Here is an 18565-nt window from a genome sequence, read left to right as displayed (position 1 = left end):
GTGAGACAGAGATGTGGAGGCTGGATCAGTCAGAAATGGACAATGATTATGGGGAGCGAACAGAGAAGGGGACATAACATGACATCATTCGTACATTATGAAATGACGTTACATTACTTTAACACTGCTTGACACGTTACTCACGTGACGCAAGTGAGGGCTCTGCAACACCACGGGTGGTGGCCGAGCGACTGGTTCCCAACAAGTGCAGCTGCTAGCTCCTCAAGGTCAGTCGGGTTGGAGCTGAGCAGGACCCCCTCCAATGAGCCTTTGCCGCGCCCTGTCGTAAGAAATCTTCCTCTGCAAATTGAAAAAAGCATTACGTAAGCTAATTGATTAGGGACTGTCATGGAAAGACAACAATTTCCAACTATATATGCTAATGGGGTTTTTATCCACACTTGATGCATGGCAAAAGGTTGTGTTGAGTTGATGCTTGACACACATCTCTATCGACTACAATCTCCATTGAACTTGGCATTGGCAGGAGCTAATGTCCAAAAGTGTCCCAGGGTAGACAGTGAGCAAGGGCAGCTCTCCTCCAGTCCATGCTGGGTCACTGAGTAAGTGACAGCAGCCAGAGAGACTTAAAAAGGGCACAGGTTCATAGCCCTGTCCGGATCTTAACAGGGAGTATATGTAATACATGTAAAAATAAATTCAATGCAGGAGATTAATTATAATTACAATTTGCATCAGTACAATATAACATGCTACTTACTCTTGCTGAAGCTTACTAAGCTGTTTCAGCACTTCCTGCATTGGTCGGACCCCCTCGCCTCATGAGAAGCCGAGGAGACCACGTTGGCGATCACACACTATCTTGTGATACACGTGGTGGGGTGAGCACCCCGGGTTAATTGGCCCCACCTGGAGTGCACCTCGGCGACAAGGGCCTCGTTCGCTTCATCGGAAAATGGCTTGGCCCTCTTTCTCCCGCCCCCCCCACACACACACACACACACACACACATCGTGCATACTATGCTCAGAATCGGACATCTCTTTTTCTATCTTTTCCTGTAATAATCTGTAATCTCTTTCTCACTCTTTAATCACCTCTGTCTCTCTATCTTCTTTGCCCCTCCCTTTGTCTTCTGCGCATGTGTGGATGACCCCTGACCTCCTGAAACATGGGACAACCTGTCACCAAAAAAAAAAATTGCATGAGCAGAAGGCCATTGCTAGGGAAGCTTTAACTTTCCACATCGCTGGGCCCATTTCACATCACTGGGCTATCGCTGAGCCGAAAATCGCGATCTAAAAAATGGGCGATGTTCCAGCGATCAGTAAGGCTGATACATTGCTACGGCTGGGACAGTGCCCATTTTTTGGGCGATAGCCAGCAAAATAGAAAGTCTAACCCATACTTTTCAACAAAATAGTTGTAGAGCTGTTGGGAGTGGCTTAGCCAGTCACGTGATGTTCACAAGACTCAATAAAACGCCAGCCGGTTGGGTTCAGGGGATCTACGATGAGGCAGGTGGTTGTCAGCCTGGTGGATGAACTGGTAATGTGTAGCGTCATTGTTAAACCTTTTGCTAATAAACCAACTAGTTCTTAATAGCAATGTGTTGCTATGATTTCTTAAGCAAAGATATTACAAAAATTATGGGGATCAAGGGATGTGGGGAGAGTGCATGAAAGTGGAGTTGAGGTAGATCAGCGATGATCTGATTGAATGGTGGAGTAGACTTGAGGGGTTGAATGACCGACTCCTCCTAATTCTTATGTTCTTAAGGAGTTAAAGTTCTGAAGAGAAACTTGAGAAGTTTACTTTATTTATGGAAGATGAAAAGGTAGAGGGTGATCTGCTTGAAGGGTTATGATGGGGTAACTGGAGAGATTATTTCCAGTGGTCAGTGGGATGGTCATGAGGAAGTACAAATTTAAGATCATTAATGGGGAGATTTAAAAAAAAAAAAGAACTGTTGCACAGAGCGTGGTTAGATTCTGGACTTCTCTGTCACAAACCACTGTTGAAGTAGAGGTCACATAATTTAGAACGTGATTAGATAATTGAAATAGAAGAATATTAAAGGGTGTGAAGAGCAATCAGGAATATGGGCTAAGTCGATCATATGGAGAATAGCACTGGCACTATCTCTGTTTCCCATGGTTTCAGTCCGAGTTGACTCACTAAGGGGTTTCTATTGTGTTCCTAAGACAGATGAGGCTGCACACAGGGAGGTTAAAGTAACAGTGACCTCAGTCTTTAATAAGACACTCCAGAGTGAGGAACAGGCCTTAGGGGCCGGCTTATATACAGTGCTCCCAAGAGATGCTGGGATCCCTTGGGACTTCAGGGGATGAGCTCCCTGGCGGCAGAACATGGGAGTGCATGCTTTACAGATACACCATCACTTCCCCGCCCCACCCACACCCCCCCCCCCCCAACCCCCACAAAGTCAAAGTGAAAACTATTTACAAGATGAGGCAGTCGGGAGCCTTTCTTTCCCTGGTGGACCGCCTCGGTACAAATGTCTATTCTGGTGTGTTGGCTGTGCCCTCGCTGGGCTGGCGTATTGGCCCTGCAGGGCTGCTAGGTGAGCCTGGCCTTGTTGGGCATGATGGGGTCGATTTCCTGGTCCGGCGTGATGTCGTTGATCCTTTGGGTGTGTGTTGTGGGCTCGAAAAAGGTGGTGTCTGCTGTGGGTTGTTCAGGGCAGTCTGTGAACTGCAGCCTCATTTGGTCCAGGTGCTTTCTACAAAATTGTCCATTGTCTAGTTTGACTACAAACACCCTATTCCCTCCTTTAGCTATCACTGTGCCCGCGATCCACTTGGGACCATGTCCATAGTTTAGCACATACACCGGGTCATTCAGATCAATTTCCCGTGACACAGTGGCGCGACCATCGTTTACATTTTGTTGCTGCCGCCTGCTCTCTACCTGATGATGCAGATTGGGGTGAACCAGCGAGAGTCTGGTTTTAAGTGTCCTTTTCATGTAGCTCAGGCAGGGGCACCCCTGTCAGCAAATGGTAGCTGAGCAGTACTCGGGACAGGCGGGTTTGGAATGAGCCTTCTGTGACTCGTTTAAGGCTCTGTTTGATGGTTTGTACTGCCCGCTCTGCCTGTCTGTTGGAGGTTGGTTTAAACGGGGCCGAGGTGACATGTTTGATCCCATTGCGGGTCATGAATTCTTTAAATTCGGCACTAGTAAAACATGGCCCGTTGTCACTGACCAGTATGTCAGGCAGGCTGTGGGTGGCAAACATGGCCCTCAGGCTTTCAATGGTGGCGGTGCTTCCCGACATTATTTCACATTCAATCCATTTTGAAAAAGCATCCACTACCACCAGGAACATTTTACCGAGAAACGGGCCCGCTTAGACGACATGGATCCTTGACTATGGTCTGGAGGGCCAGGACCACAAACTTAGTGGTGCCTCTCTGGGCGCGTTGCTCAACTGAGCACATACGCTGCATTGCCGTACACAGGTATCGAAATCAGAGTTGATACTGGGCCACCACACGTGGGATCTGGCTATCGCTTTCATCATTACTATACCTGAGTGTGTGCTGTGGAGATCTGAGATGAACGTCTCCCTGACCTTTTTTGGTAGCACTACGCGGTTACCCCACAAACAGGCAGTCTGCCTGAATGGACAGCTCGTCCTTTCGCTGCTGGAACAGCTTGATTGGCTCTTGCATTTCAACAGTTCCCATGCAGTGCAGTTTTTTTACTAGGGACAGCAGAGGATCTTGGCTGGTCCAAGTCCTAATCTGGCAGGCCCTGACAGGTGATTTATCATTTTCCATGTCCATCAAGTCTGCGGGCTGCGCCACCATCAACAAGTTTGCAGGCTGCTCCATTTCCACCCCCGTGGTGGGCAATGGTAGCCGGCTGAGAGCATCCGCACAGTTCTTGGTGCCTGGCCTGTGGCGGATGGTATAGTTATATGCTGATAGCGCGAGTGTCCACCTTTGTATGCGGGTTGAGGCATTAGTATTTATTCCCTTGTTTTCAGCGAACAGGGATGTGAGGAGCTTGTGATCGGTTTCCAGCTCAAATTTGAGGCCAATCAGGTACTGATGTATTTTCTTTACCCCGAACACACACGTTCATTCCTCTTTCTCAATCATGCTGTCGACCCTCTTGGCCTTAGACAAGCTCCTGGAAGCATAGGCGACAGATTGCAACTTCCCCGCAACGTTAGCTTGTTGTAATACACCCCCGACTCCATACGTCATGCTAACACATGTCTTTTACGCGGGTTATACAATACAATTAGCTTGTTGGAGCATAAAACGTTTCTGGCTTTCTCAAAAGCAATTACTTGTTTTTTTCCCCCATTTTCAGTTCTCACCTTTGCGCAATAACACATGTAGGGGCTCTAAGAGAGTGCTTAACCTCGGTAGGAAGTTACCAAAATAGTGGAGTCCCAGGAGTGACCGCAGCTCCGTGACGTTCTGTGGCCTGGGCACGTTCTTGATAGCCTCTGTCTTGGCGTCTGTGGGCCGAATGCCGTCCGCCGCGATCTTTCTCCCCAAAAACTCCACTGTTGCCATGAAGACGTATTTCGACCTCTTCAGCCGCAGCCCTACGCGATCCAGTCGCTGGAGGACCTCCTCCAGGTTTTGTAGGTGCTCGGCGGTGTCCCGACCTGTGACCAATATGTCGTCCTGAAAGACCACTATGCGTGGTACCGACTTGAGTAGGCTCTCCATGTTTCTCTGGAAGATCGCTGCAGCCGACCGAATTCCAAACGGGCATCTGTTGTAGATGAACAGTCCCTTGTTCGTGTTGATGCAGGTGAGGGCCTTTGAAGACTCCTCCAGCTCCTGCATCATGTAGGCCGAAGTCAAGTAGAGCTTGGTGAACGTCTTGCCTCCTGCCAGCGTCGCAAATATGTTGTCTGCCTTAGGGAGCGAGTATTGGTCCTGTAGCAAGAAACGATTAATAGTTACTTTATAATCGCCGCAAATCCTAACCGTGCCATCACTTTTGAGTACTGGAACAATCGGGCTGGCCCACTCACTGAATTCCACTGGGGAGATGATGCCCTCACGTTGCAGCCTGTCCAGCTCAATTGGCACTCTTTCCCTCGTGAGGTACCGCTCGCGCCTTGTGGTGAATGGGTCATGCCTCTGGGACCAAGTGGATCCGCACCTTCGCCTCGGAAAAGTTTCCAACGCCTGGCTCAAAAAGGGATGGAAATTTGTTAAGAACCTGGGTACATGGGGCCTCATTGACATGTGATAGCGCTCGGATGTCCTCCCAATTCCAGCGGATTTTGCCCAGCCAGCTCCTTCCAAGCAGTGTGGGGCCATCGCCCGGGACAATCCAGAGTGGCAGTTCGTGCATCGTGCCCTCGTAGGTGAGCTTGACCATGGCGCTGCCCAGGACAGTGATGAGCTCTTTGGTGTACGTTCAGTTTCGTGTGGATGAGGCTCAGGGCTGGTCTGAATGCCTTGTTGCACCACAGTCTCTCAAACATCTTTTTACTCATGATGGATTGGCTAGCACCAATGTCCAGTTCCATGGCTACACTGGTAAGCCATTCAGTTTTACGTTTAGCCTTATAGGTGGACATTTTGTCAAAAATGTGTACACCCCATGTACTTCAGCATCTACCTCCTGTCTCTCAGGTTCAAAATTGCTTTGATCCACCATGGACCGATCTACCTCTGCCACGTGTTGCAGCTCGTTTGCCAGCTCGTTTGCAAGCTCGTTGGAGATGCCCCATTGTTCCACAGCTCTTGCAAACATACCCTTTGAAGCGGCATGAATAGGCTGAATGGAAGCCTCCACAATGGCAACAAGGTGTGACTTGCCTTGCATTCATCCTTTGTTGGGAACTCAGTCATTTGGGTCACCTGAGGCCTGCTGGTAGTTGCAGACTTGTGGGTTCTGCCCTGTACATTTCTGCTCGCAAACACAGTTCCAGTTAACTTATGAACATTGCTAGCACTTGTGTGCTGAGAGATTTGTTTGGTGTTCTCATTGGTGGACGTAAACATCTATGCTATCGCAATGGCCTTACTTGAGGGTCGGTGTCTCTACAGTCAAGTTTTTGTAGGATGGTCTCCTGGCCAATGCCCAGTACAAAAAAGTCTCTGAGCATTTGCTCCAGGTAGCCATCAAACTCTCATTGTCCTGCAAGTCGCTTAGCTCGGCGACGTAGCTCACTACTTCCTGACCAGATCGCTGGCACGTGTAGAACCGATATTTCGCCATCAGTACGTTCTCCCTCAGGTTATGATGCTCCCGAACCAGTGTACACAGCTCCTCATACGACTTATCTGTGGGTTTCACCGGAGCTAGAAGATTCTTCGAGGCTGTAGGTCGGTGCTCCGCAGACTGAGGAGGACCGCTCTCCTTTTTGCAGCGCTTCCTTCTCCGTCCAGCCCGTTGTCTACAAAGTACTGGTCTAGCCATTCGACATAGGCTTCCCAGTCCTCACCCTCCGAGAACTTCTCCAGGATGCCCACAGTTTGCTGCATCTTTGCGTTGGATTCGTATTCTCGTCCCCGGTTATTGTGTTCCTAACACAGATGAGGCTGCACACAGGGAGGTTAAAGTAACAGTGACCTCAGTCTTTAATAAGACACTCCAGAGTGAGGAACAGGCCTTAGGGGCTTATATACAGTGCTCCCAAGGGATACTGGGATCCCTTGGGACTTCAGTGGATGAGCTCCCTGGTGGCGGAACATGGGAGTGCATGCTTTACAGATACACAAGTTTCCACATTGATGGCATGAACAATCTCATGGTCAGTTCAAAGTTAGCTTGAAGTTACATCGCCTGCCAATACTTGGCCTAAGATTGACCATGGCCATTGTCCTAAGGAGGGGAGCAAAATATAAGAGGAAGAAAATATGAAATAACTTGAATGACAAAAAAATGGTAGACTGAGTATACCAAACCTTTCTGAAGGCTAATGTACGACATTTTGCATGGAACTGGTTTAGTTTGATATTTGTCTTCAGAAGAAATTGATTGGTACTGAAACAATTCTATATAATACTGTACTACAAAATCTAGATTGTAAATTATATGTTGGTGGATAACCACTATTTAATTAACTTGGCAGTATGAATTATAGATGGGATTTTATGATCTGCACATTGTTTTGCTAATCATTTGAGAAGTAGATCTGAGTTGGTCTTAGAAGTTGAAAGAAAATCCTACCTTTCAATTTATCTGTTTTGCTCAGATGTTAGCTTTGCCAAGAGGAAACAGATGATATGAAGATTAAATAAACAATTATATGGAGCTCAATTAGTTTTGACTTTTATATTTGTAGGTCATGATTCTTATCACAGGAGCACACAAAGCATTTGCATTGTACAAGGCAATAGAAGAGGGAGTCAATCATATGTGGACCGTTTCTGCCTTCCAGCAGCACCCACATACTATCTTTGTTTGTGATGATGATGCTACCTTGGAGCTTAAAGTTAAAACAGTAAAGTATTTCCAAGGTAGGTAAAGATGCACAAGAAGGGACACTTTAAGCTGTGATTGAAGCTGAGCATGAGGGGTCAAATTTTTGTCCTTGGCACTCCCAGCATTAAGCTTTGCACAGCAGGAATGCATATCAGGAATGCAGGCGTGATTTTCCCACAATATTCTCAAGTTGGAAATGTATTCCTAGACGTCCAAATTCATAAAGGGGTAACCCCTTCTAAAATTGCCTCCTTGTGGTGGTATTGCACCACAGGTCAGTACTGCTGCCGCAATTTGAGGTTGTTCGCATTTGTGGCATGCAAGTTGACGGGCTCCATGCCTCCGTACTGAAATACTTGCAGGATCGCTGGGTATCCGCCTCCAACTTCTACTGATTGAAGGAAGATTTGGCAGTTTTTAATTGATGTAAAAATCACTGACATTAGAGCAGGCTGCCTGAGTTTTATAAAAATGGGTATAATGTGGGCTTATTCTGCTCCCAGTGGGAAATAATGCCGTTAATGCCATTTTCTTTTCTTATTTTATTGATGTCCAAAATGAGATAAGAAATAAAAAGTTGCTACACTGTAGAAACCCTCCTCATTTTGAACCAATTAAAATGTATTTTCCACATCTTTTTAAATTGTTATTCGCCAAAAGAGCAAACTGAAGACCTGCTACCAGTCCTTTGCCAATGTGGTTTGAAAGCATGTTTTCCAAGGATTTATTATTGTGGCACATGCCAAGACACCTAGTCATTGACCATGTGCAAGCCTATTAGGAGGACCCCCTTAGGCAATTGAAACTGGTCCAGGACATTATGTTGACCCTAAATTACGTTCCAGAATGCCTATCTCTTTTGTATAAAGTGATCTCCACCCCAGCCAAAAACAGGTGCAGCTCTCGCTTGAAGGAATTCAGCATTCACTGCAGGAGCCAGCAGCCTGTTCCATAGGACCACTATTCTCTGGGGGAAACAACAGCATCTAACATCCAACACATTTCTGTTCTTGTACAACTTGTAAGCCATGACCTGTGGTTCTGTCTAACTTATTCATTTAACATAATTCAACTACAGAAACACAATCTGGTCCGTTCATTATTTATAAACCTCAATCAAACCACGCCCAAGTCAGTGCTTCCCTGCAGTATAGAGACCCAGCTCATTGAGCTTATCTAGGTAACTAAGGTGTTTTAAACTAGGAATTAATCTTGTGGAGCTCCTCTGTATCACAAAACAAATTTCAGAAGACCTTGTCTTTCTCTGTTCATGTTTGAATTATGTAATTCATATATTTCTTTAAAACAGTTTTGTGTTTCATCTCTACGTTCTAATACAAACCCAGAACTGGAATTCTGTTTTACTTATAATTACCCTCACCAGTGCCTTTCTTACTTCTAGACTAGATTATTCCAACACACTGCTGTCCGTATCCAAACTCGCACCAAATCTCGTTCACCCATCACCCCAGTGCTCGCTGACTTACATTGGCTCCTGGTTGAGCAATGCCTCAATTTTAAAATTCTCATTCTTATTTCCAAATCCCTTCATAGTCTTGCCCCTCCCTATCTCTAACCTTCTCCAGCGATACAACCCTCATATCTGCACCCCTCCAATTCTGGCCTCTTGCGCATCCCTGTTTTTAATCACTCCACCATCGGTGGCCATGCCTTCGGCTGCCAAGGTCCTAAGCGCTGGAGTTCTCTTTCTAAACCCCTCTGCCCCTCTTTCCTCCTTTTAAGATACTCCTTAAAACCTACCTGTTTGACCAAACTTTTGGACATATGCCCTAATATCTCAATGTGGTTCGTCTGTCAAATTTTGTTTGATAACGCTTCTGTGAAGCGCTTTGAGATGTTTTACTATTGTAAAGCAAGTTGTTGTATGGGTTGCTTGCGTAATTTTGTTGAACCATGTAAGCATCGACAAAAACCACTCTCGGTCCACCCAAGGTCCACCCAAAGTTGGAATGAATCTTCCTAAATGTTACTAATATATCAAGTACTTACATTTATTTAAAAGGCTTTGTACCAGACTAGTAGTTTGTCGTATGGTTTATCTTTGTCCCCCCCCCCCCCACTGTAGTGCACTATATTACATTACTCTGGCATATTTGTTAGGTGTATTCATGATTTAAAAATACTTGTAATTAATGCTTGTTTAGAAGATTGTGCATATACAACATAAAGGGATTAAATTACTGTATTTTGTAAGCCTGCCTACTAATGAACCTTTTGTCTCTGGTTAGGTTTAATGCATGTGCATAATAAACTTGTGGAACCATTGCACAGTATGAAAAGTTACAACAATTAAAGAAAATGAAAAGGATAGAAACCTTCCTGTGATGCACACTTGACCAGAATTCAAAGGGCATCGCTAAATAGAATTCTATGAAAGCTGTTTCTATATTGACAAATTACTGTAAATTAAACAATCTATTGATTTTTGTGGAAGGGTGTAATATGCAGAAATAGAGCTTGAATTTGCAAATTTCTCCTTTTTTGGCTGAGTATTTTTATCACTCTAGACAATTAACCTTGTCTGTTTAGGTATCAATAATGGTGAAATCTTACAAAGCATAGATTTAAGGGGAAAAATTGTCAATAATGGTGAAATCTTACAAAGTATAGATTTAAGAAAAAAATCATTTAATTTAACAAGATAAGAGAATTGCCCACTACTATATGCAAAGTATAGTTGCTTTGTTTACAGCTTACAGTATACTTAACAGAACATTCCAATTTGTGAAGAGCACTATTGCCTCAAAGCCTTTATCCCTTTGTTCAATTATTTAAGAATTAAAGTTTACAAACTAGAAGGACCAATCTGCATGAAATATATATTTAGATTTCCAATAGTCTAAGAGCTTCCTTCACGCTTGTGGAAATATTCTATTGGATATTTATTAAGTGTTATCATTTGCTTTGACAAAATGAGCTTATAGAAGAAATGCACTCAAATCTATCAATGTTTTTCATTGTACCCCAGTCTAACCAGCGCAAGGGATAAAAGCAAATCATACACTTTGTTTATGCCTCCCTCACCTATTAAAATGTGACTAGTTACTTTGAACTATGTTCATCATTGGTGAAATTAGTGCTAAAATGTCAAATTACAAACCTCAAATTATTTAGGTAAATGGTTTACAAAATCTGTATTACTTGACTCTTTTTTGTAAGCCAAATAAATGCCACAATGCTATGATAAACTTCACAGTTTATGGTATAGATTTCCTGTTGCATTTCAAACATTTATTGCTTCACTGAATGCTCTTTGTTCTTTCATTACATGGTAATAACTGCTACTTTGGTTCCCTGTGTACATTGTACTATTAAGGCACCTTGGTGTTATTTTTAATTATGATTATTAGTTGCAGCAGTAAGAGTTACTAAATCTTAAAAATGTGATTTTATTTCTATCCATTGGAAACATAATTTAGAAAACAGCTATTTATGCTTTTGTAATTAAATGGCTCGAGAAGTACAATTCGCTCTAGGTGTTTTTTTAATGTACTGTGGCAGCAGGTTTGCTTATTTCAAAAATCCTAATATGGAATTATTCTCATTTAAATATGTCATTGTATAATCTAATAACTGATTTATTAATAGTGCCTAGGTTGTTATAGATACAAATTTTATATATATCTAATATTATAAAGTACCTGCTACACTGTTATTGTAGGTCTGAGCACTAGTTAAACTTACTGATTTAACAAGACAACTCCAAATGTGTTTCTTCATTCAGAACCCCAAAATGCTCTTCTTTGCAGGTAAAGTTAGTTGTGAGTGATGGATTGATAGTACTTGGAATCAATTCAAGTTAATAAGTAATTCAAGGGCTGCCAGTTAATTTTAATCATGACAATGACCCGGAATTTGTGGTCAGCGACGAAGCGCCTCTGACCTCGAAGAAAGCTGCCCACAGAGAGATATCGATCTTAATTTGATTCTAGCGCTGTCAAGAGGATCTTGTGTACAGCAGCAGTGATGTCATCAAGCTGTCTAAGCAGCCAATCACAATGAAGATTTCTCAGACAGCAAACCAGGAAATAAAAAAGCAGCTTTTATCACTCATTACAAAAAAAAAAAATTAGAGCAAAATAATGATTGGGACATAGACATGGAGTTAAGGTAGAAGCTGAAATAGCATAAACTTAAAACAAATATAAATTATTATTTTTATCATAATGGAATAATTTGACTTTCCACAAATATAAAATTAGTTTTCAGACCCGAATAGTTGCTCAGCAGTCAATACACCATTAAAACCCTAGTTCCCCAGCTATCAACAAGACTTCACTTTTTATGGGGTGTTTAACAGCAATATTAGAGCAGAAAATGGGAAGTTATCAGTTCAAGTGATTTCACTACCAGCTATGGGGAGTTCCACAGTGCAGCCTGTGGTGGAGCAGGGAATGATTGACTGCAACTTATGGATTTCCCCTGTTTATCTGCGCATGTGCTAAATCCTGACTCAATTTCAGAGGAGTAATGACAGCGAACGCTGACAGTTTCGCTGTCATCACCACTGCAAAATCCAGATCTTTATCTCTTATAATTAACATATAACTAAAATTAACAGTGCATGCCACGCATACCTTTTTACTAAAGCAGATTTTGTTCTTTCTGGAGTACAAAAAGTTGTGTATTGTAAACGCATACACAACATAGTTGTGCCATAGATTATCTTTATGCCTTAATCTAAATAAAGTTAATACATAAATGATTATATATATATGTATGATCTCAATAAAGGCCTTTTAATGAAAAATGTTCTGTGCTCTTTCATTAAATTCTTGTTCAATTTAGAAAGAATGAATTTGCATTTCTATAGCACCTTTCATAATCTCAACGTCTTAAAGTACTTTGCAGCCAATGAAGTACCTTTAACATTTCATTGTTGTAGAAAACACGGCAGCCAATTTACACACAGGAAGGTCCAATAGAAAGCAATGAGATACTTGAGCAGATAATCTGTGAAGTTGGTTGGGGAATACATGTTGGCCGGGGAATAAATGTTGGCCAAGATATTGAAGAGAATGCCCCTGTTCTTTGAATATTGCCATGCAATTGTATACATCCACTTGAGAGGGCAGATGGGGCCTCGGTGTAACATCTCATCCAAAAGATGATGGGCTGGGCATGAGTTGTCTGCCCTCAGTTGCTGGTGGAGAACTTACTTGTATCGAACAGTATTACTAATGGTACTGTTGTGTACAAATATTAACCATGTCTTCATTGATTTTACAAAATGGAATTTGAATATTTTTTCATATTTGGTCACGGGAAGTGGGTGTTCGGAAGACCACATTTTTTGTCTGCCCATAGTTGTCCTAAAAAGGTGGTGGTAGACTGCCTTCAGGAACTGCTTATGTCTTCTGATGAAACTGACGTTGGGAAATAAATGATTCATTATCCCCCCCCATCTGAGTCTTGAGCAGTTTGAGGCTGCATAAAGCATAGATACTATGCAGTGTAAACTTCATCTGCACTGCCCCAACAATGATACTTAAACCTTTGATATTTTCAGTTTCCATGTCAGTCTGAGTTTGCCAGATGCAGGGAAATGTGTGCTGTTATTTTATGACCACTAGGAATTGGATTGGGATTGCCTGAACTTTCATTTTATGTAAACCTGACCAGATTATGAATGACTATGAAATGGTAAATAGTGATGCATTGTTTCCAGTGATTGGTGAGATGATAATTGAAGGGCACAAACTTAAGATAATCACAAAAAAATTAAGGCTAGAAAAAATTATTTACACAGGTGATCACAATGTAGAACTCTGCCACAAACCATTGCAGAGGGAGGGGAACCAGAAATAATAGAATGAGATCAGAGGACAGAGATATAAACAGCAGTAAAATTAGAAATATCTCAATAATTGCATGGAGCAGATTAGGGAAAATGGCAAGAGTGACAAAGGAGATATTGAATTGTAACTAGTGTAACTAAAGGTAGGTGAGCTTCAGGCACACATTGCTACATGGGATATTGACCTGGTTGCATTAACAGAGACATGGCTCAAACAAGAAGGAATAGATTCTTAATATTCCTGGTTACCAAGTATTCAGGAATGATAGCGAAGGAAAAAGAGGGGGCGTGCCAGTATTAAAGATAATAGATGTGCTTATTTGTATTGCAAAAATGGCCACCATGTTCCACCATTTGTCTATGATTGGTCCCCTTGGAGGATAAGCCACACCCTGAAGTTACACAGGAATGTGTGACTGGAAACACTCAACCCAAGGTCTCACTGACTTTACAAATTGTAAGTTGATCCACTAACTTCCTGAAGTGACCGAGAACAGAGCTCCCCAGAAGACAGCAAGGACCAGCCAAAGTGTCTTACCCCAGTCCAATTGCATGCCTTACCCCAGCGCATGTGCATCCTTCCCCACACCACCATAGATGGAGAAGGCATTGTGTACGGATTGTTAACAGGTTTATTGGGTATGACATGAATAGTGACTGTGTTGTGACTTCTGGATATCATCCACTCCAATGATATCCCTTGCAGGGGGTTGGAAGAATGTGATCCATCTTCCCTGAGTTCCCTCGCTCCCCTCCAATCCCACCCACCCATGTCTCTCCCCCAGCCCCCCCACCTCTCTCTTCCCCATAGTCTCTCCCCCAGTCTCTCTCTCGGCCCCCTGCTGCTTCTCTGCTCGCCATCGCCGCCACCCACTGGCCCCAGGCTGCATGGGGGGGGAGGAGGGGAGGAGGAGGAGGAACGAGAAAAAGAGATTGGCGGAAGGAAAGAGGAGAGTCTGGGAGGGTGGAGGACTGGGGCCTGAGTGGGTGAAGAGAGTTGTAGCCTTAGGTCCTGCTTCTCGGCACCACGTGGACGGAATGATTTGGGCCGGGGGAGGGCAGAACGGGGCTTGTCGCATGTCTGTCAAAAAGCGTGCAGTACAGGCATGGGGGGGTGGGGCTTAAGAAATAGGAGCAGGAGTAGACTATTTGACCCTCGAGCCTGCTCCGCCATTTAATAAGATCATGGCTGATCTGATCATGGACTCAGCTCAACTTCCCTACCTGCTCCCCATAACCCTTTATTCTCTGCGCTCAAAAATCTGTATCTCCATCTTAAATATATTCAATGACCCAGCCTCCACAGCTCTCTGGGGCAGAGAATTCCATAGATTTACAACCCTCGGAGAGAAGAAATTTCTCCTCATAGTTTTAAATGCATGTCTGTCCAAGTGCAGTACAAATAGTTACACTGAAGGAGGATAATACAGTTCTAAATAGGATATACTCGATCCTTCTAATTGACGTGAGTAGAGAAACAAAATGGGAAGCTGTTGCATTGCTTGGAGTTTTTATATACAGCTCCAAACAGTGAGGGGGATAGATGAGCAAATTTGTTACTGAATTTCAACAATGTGTAACAAAAATAGAATAGTAATATTAGGAGACTTTAATTACCCTAATATAATCTGGAAAAAACAGATCTTAAGGGTCAGGAAGGAGGAATTTATGATATGTATGGGAGAACTTCCTTGATCAATATGTCTCCAGTTCAACAAGCAAGGAAGCAGTGTTGGTTCTGGGAAATTAAGTAGGACAAGTGGAGTGTGTTACAGTAGGAGATCATCTAGCCTACAGTGCCCACAACATAATTTGGTTTAGTATAATTATGCAAAGAGAACAGAAAATATCAAAGGTAAAAATACACAACTGGGAAAGAGCTTATTTCAGTGAGTTAAGAAGGGACCTAGCGCAGATAGATTGGAAAAGGCGGTTACAAGATAAAGTAGCAATGGAACTCATTCAGGGAAGAGATAGTTCAGGTACAAACTAGGCATACTTCTTTGAAGGGAAAGGTAGAGCATTCAAAGCTAATGCACCCTGGATGAGAAACTAAATAAAAGTTCAAATGAAATAGAAAAGGGAAGTGTGTAACAAATGCCAGGAGCGAGATTCAGTTAATAACCAGGAAGATTATGGAAGGTACAGGAGGGAATTGAAAAAGTTAATATGGAAGGCAAAGAGACATTACATTGAACCCAAAAACATTTTGTAAACCTATAGGGACTGAAATTGCCCTCTGCCTGAAACGGGATGCACCTACCTCTTTTAAAGTGTTCCATCTGCCCCAATGCATGGACAATCCAGAGAAATTCAGGTCTTTATATTTTGTTTCCGATCAGAGCGCCGTTGCTGTCAGGAAAGGGGTGGAAGTGCAGGCAGGTCGGAGCGGCAGTCGCTCCAAGTCATCAGCGCAACGCTAATGTGTCACAACGTCCCTCCCCTTCAGTTAAAGGGGAGGGCCGCTGCAAACTGCAGTGTTTTCAGTTAGGTCCACTGGGCCACCAGGGAGGGTTTTGGCTGGCCCAAGGGGGAGTGCCAAGAGGCAGCCTTGCCAAACCCGGGGGCATAATTGTCAGCCCGACCTGGCAGTCAGCCGACAATAAAAACTAATATGGCAACCTTGGCAACATGCCCTCTTTAAGGCAACAGACGCGTGCCCAGACACACAGTTTCCCGACAGAAAAAGCTGTCAGTGGCACCAACCGGTGACGGCGGTGGTACTCCCGTGGAGGTTGGAAAGGGGGTCTTCGATGGTCGGTAAGGGGTCGGCATGTGCCCGATGCGCAGGAAATCAGGAAGAACGGAAACCCATTCCCGCTGCTTTTTGCCCAGGGGCAATTTCGGAAGGGTGGGCCCACCTGTCTGCCCCCAGTTGGTAAAGCCTCTCCGCTTCATTATCGTCTCTTAGAGGCAGTAAATGAGCTTATGGAGGGGGGCAATTTCAGCCCCATAAAATGCAAACGGTCAGCTCGGGAAAAAGTTGGGCGAATTAAAGACCCAAAGGGAAATCTTAATATAAAAGCAGAGGACATGGCTAAAGTATTAAATTAATACTTTGCATCTGTCCTCAAAGGAAGCAGATGATGTGAAGGTTACACTAAAAGAAGAGGGAAGTTATAGAACAAATAGTAATAGAGACAACTTACTAAAATGATTAGCATTATTGAAAGCTAGTAAGTCACCTGGTCTGGATAGAATGCATCTTAGGTTGCTGAAAGAAGCTAAGGTAGAAATAGCAGAGGCATTGGTCACAATCTTTCAATCCTCATTGGTTACAAGAGTAGTGGCAAAGAACTGGAGGATTGTTAATGTTATACCACTATTCAAGAAAGGGGAGAGGGATAAACTAGGAAACTACAGGCCAGTCAGCCGAACATCAGTTGGGGAAGTTACTGAAAACCAATATCAGGAACTAATTAAAGTTCCATTTCGAAAGGCATTGGTTAATTAAGGAGAGCCAGCATGGATTTGTTAATGGCAAATCATGTCTGATTAACTTGATTGAATTCTTTGATGAGGTAACTGGGAAGGTTGATCAAGATAGTGCAGTAGATGTTGCATGTATGGACTTTTGGAAGACATTTGACAAAGTGCCACACAGGAGGCTTTTTAAGAAGATGGAAGCCCATGGAATTAAGGGGAACGTGGCAGTATAGATACAAAATTGGCTCAGTGGCCGGAAGTAAAGGTGATGGTAGATGAATGTTTTTCAGTCTGTGAGGTGGTTTGCAGTATGTTCCCAAAGGGTCGGTTTTGGGTCCATTACTCTTCTCAATTTTTACAAACGACCTAGACTCAGCTATAGGGAGCAGCATTATAAAGTTTGCAGATGATACAAAACTTGACAAAGTAGTAGATAGCGATGAGGATAGTTTTAGACTTAAGGATGACGTAGACAGGATAGTGAAATGGGCAGATGGAGTTTAATACAGAAAAATGTGAAGTGATGCACTTTGGGAGGACTAATATGGAAAAACTATTATGGAAAGACATAAATGGCATATTTTTGAAAGATGTAGATGAGCAGAGAGACTTTGGTGTCCATATATACAAATCCTTAAAGGTGGCAGAGCAAGTTGATAAGGTGGTTAAAAAATGTATATGGGTTACTTGGGCTTACAAATAGAGGAGTAGAATATAAAAGCAAAGAGATCATGCTGGAACTTTATAAATCATTGGTTAGACCTCAGTAGAGTAATGCTGGCCACTACACTTCAGGAAAGATGTAAAGGCCTTAGAAAGGGTGCAGCGGAGGTTTACCAGGATGTTATCAGGGATGACAGACATCATGTTATGAAGAGAGGTTGGAGGACTGTTCTCCTTGGAATGGTGAAGGTTAAATGGTGACCGAATAGAGGTTTTCAAGATGATGAGAGATATGGATAGAGTAGATGGAGAAAAACTATTCCTTCTGGCAAGTGAACCAATAACCAGAGGTCATAGATTTGAAATAATTGTCAAAAGATCTAGAGGGAAAGATGATCATTTTTTTCACTCAGAGAGTTATTGGGATCTGGAATGCTCTACCTGAAAAGGTGATGGAGCTGATTCCATAAATAATTTTAAAAGGGAGCTGGACAGGTACTTGAGGATGAGGCATTGACCGGATTATGGACAAAAAGCAGGGATGTGGGACTAAGCACAACTGCTCTTTCAAAGAGTCAGCAGAGGCACGAGGGGCTGCATGGCCTCCTTCTGTGCTGTAGGTTTCTATGATTCTATGAAGCAGAGTCTATAAATTATTTTAAAAGGGAAGTCGTTGCATGAAAAAGCTGTCTATTAAATCATATGGAAGACACCAGGAAAGTGGAGCTAGGTGGTGCATGAAAATTACTAATGCCGCCTTCATAGTCTGTTTTTAAGTAGGTAGACATATTTGTTACTGTTCTCGTGTATGCAGTCTTCATTGTAATATTCTGATATGGCTCCCATAAAATTCCTAATAAAGCACCCAGATTAGTGACACTTTGATACTGTACATTCACAGTGACTGTAAAGTGTCACTAATCTGTGCTGTATTTGATTTTCTTCTTAAAACTGCACAAAATTCCTATTCACTTCTTGTGTAAACACAGTTCTGGTCCCATGAAAAATTAGACATAAACCTCAGATCAGATCAGCATATGGAGGTCTCTGCAAATCATGACATTCGAGCTCAGATTTCCACAAATTCATGATAACTCAATGGCTGATGGGGTGCTATATTCTATCACGTAATGACAGCATAGTAATGGGTCTTGAGAGGAGTGGACTGCCAATGTGTAGCCTCGCTGCCAGGTTAGCAACCCAAAAGAAAATTGTAGGTCACAGTGCAGTACTGAGGGAATGCTGCACTGTTGGAGGTGCCGTCTT

The 18565-nt window shown here is 43.1% G+C and overlaps 1 protein-coding gene across 2 annotated transcripts in view; it reads left to right on the top strand.

Annotated features, from left to right (window-relative positions):
• Nucleotides 1-12163, top strand: part of gnpda2 (glucosamine-6-phosphate deaminase 2) — a 43097-nt gene extending 30934 nt beyond the window's left edge. For both annotated transcript variants that reach the window (XM_070870182.1, XM_070870192.1), the window contains 2 exons: nt 7253-7427; nt 9642-12163. In XM_070870182.1, coding sequence (XP_070726283.1) covers nt 7253-7427; nt 9642-9706 — 240 coding nt within the window. In that variant the 3' untranslated portion in view covers nt 9707-12163. The remainder of the gene's footprint in view (nt 1-7252; nt 7428-9641) is intronic.
• The last annotated feature ends 6402 nt before the right edge of the window (nt 12164-18565 follow it).

The sequence above is a fragment of the Pristiophorus japonicus genome, chromosome 2 (genome assembly GCF_044704955.1).
Source record: "Pristiophorus japonicus isolate sPriJap1 chromosome 2, sPriJap1.hap1, whole genome shotgun sequence".
In the NCBI taxonomy this organism is placed as follows: Eukaryota; Metazoa; Chordata; class Chondrichthyes; family Pristiophoridae; genus Pristiophorus; species Pristiophorus japonicus.
The sequence above is the reverse complement of the archived record's forward strand: the minus strand, read 5'-3'. Positions and strand labels throughout refer to the sequence as shown.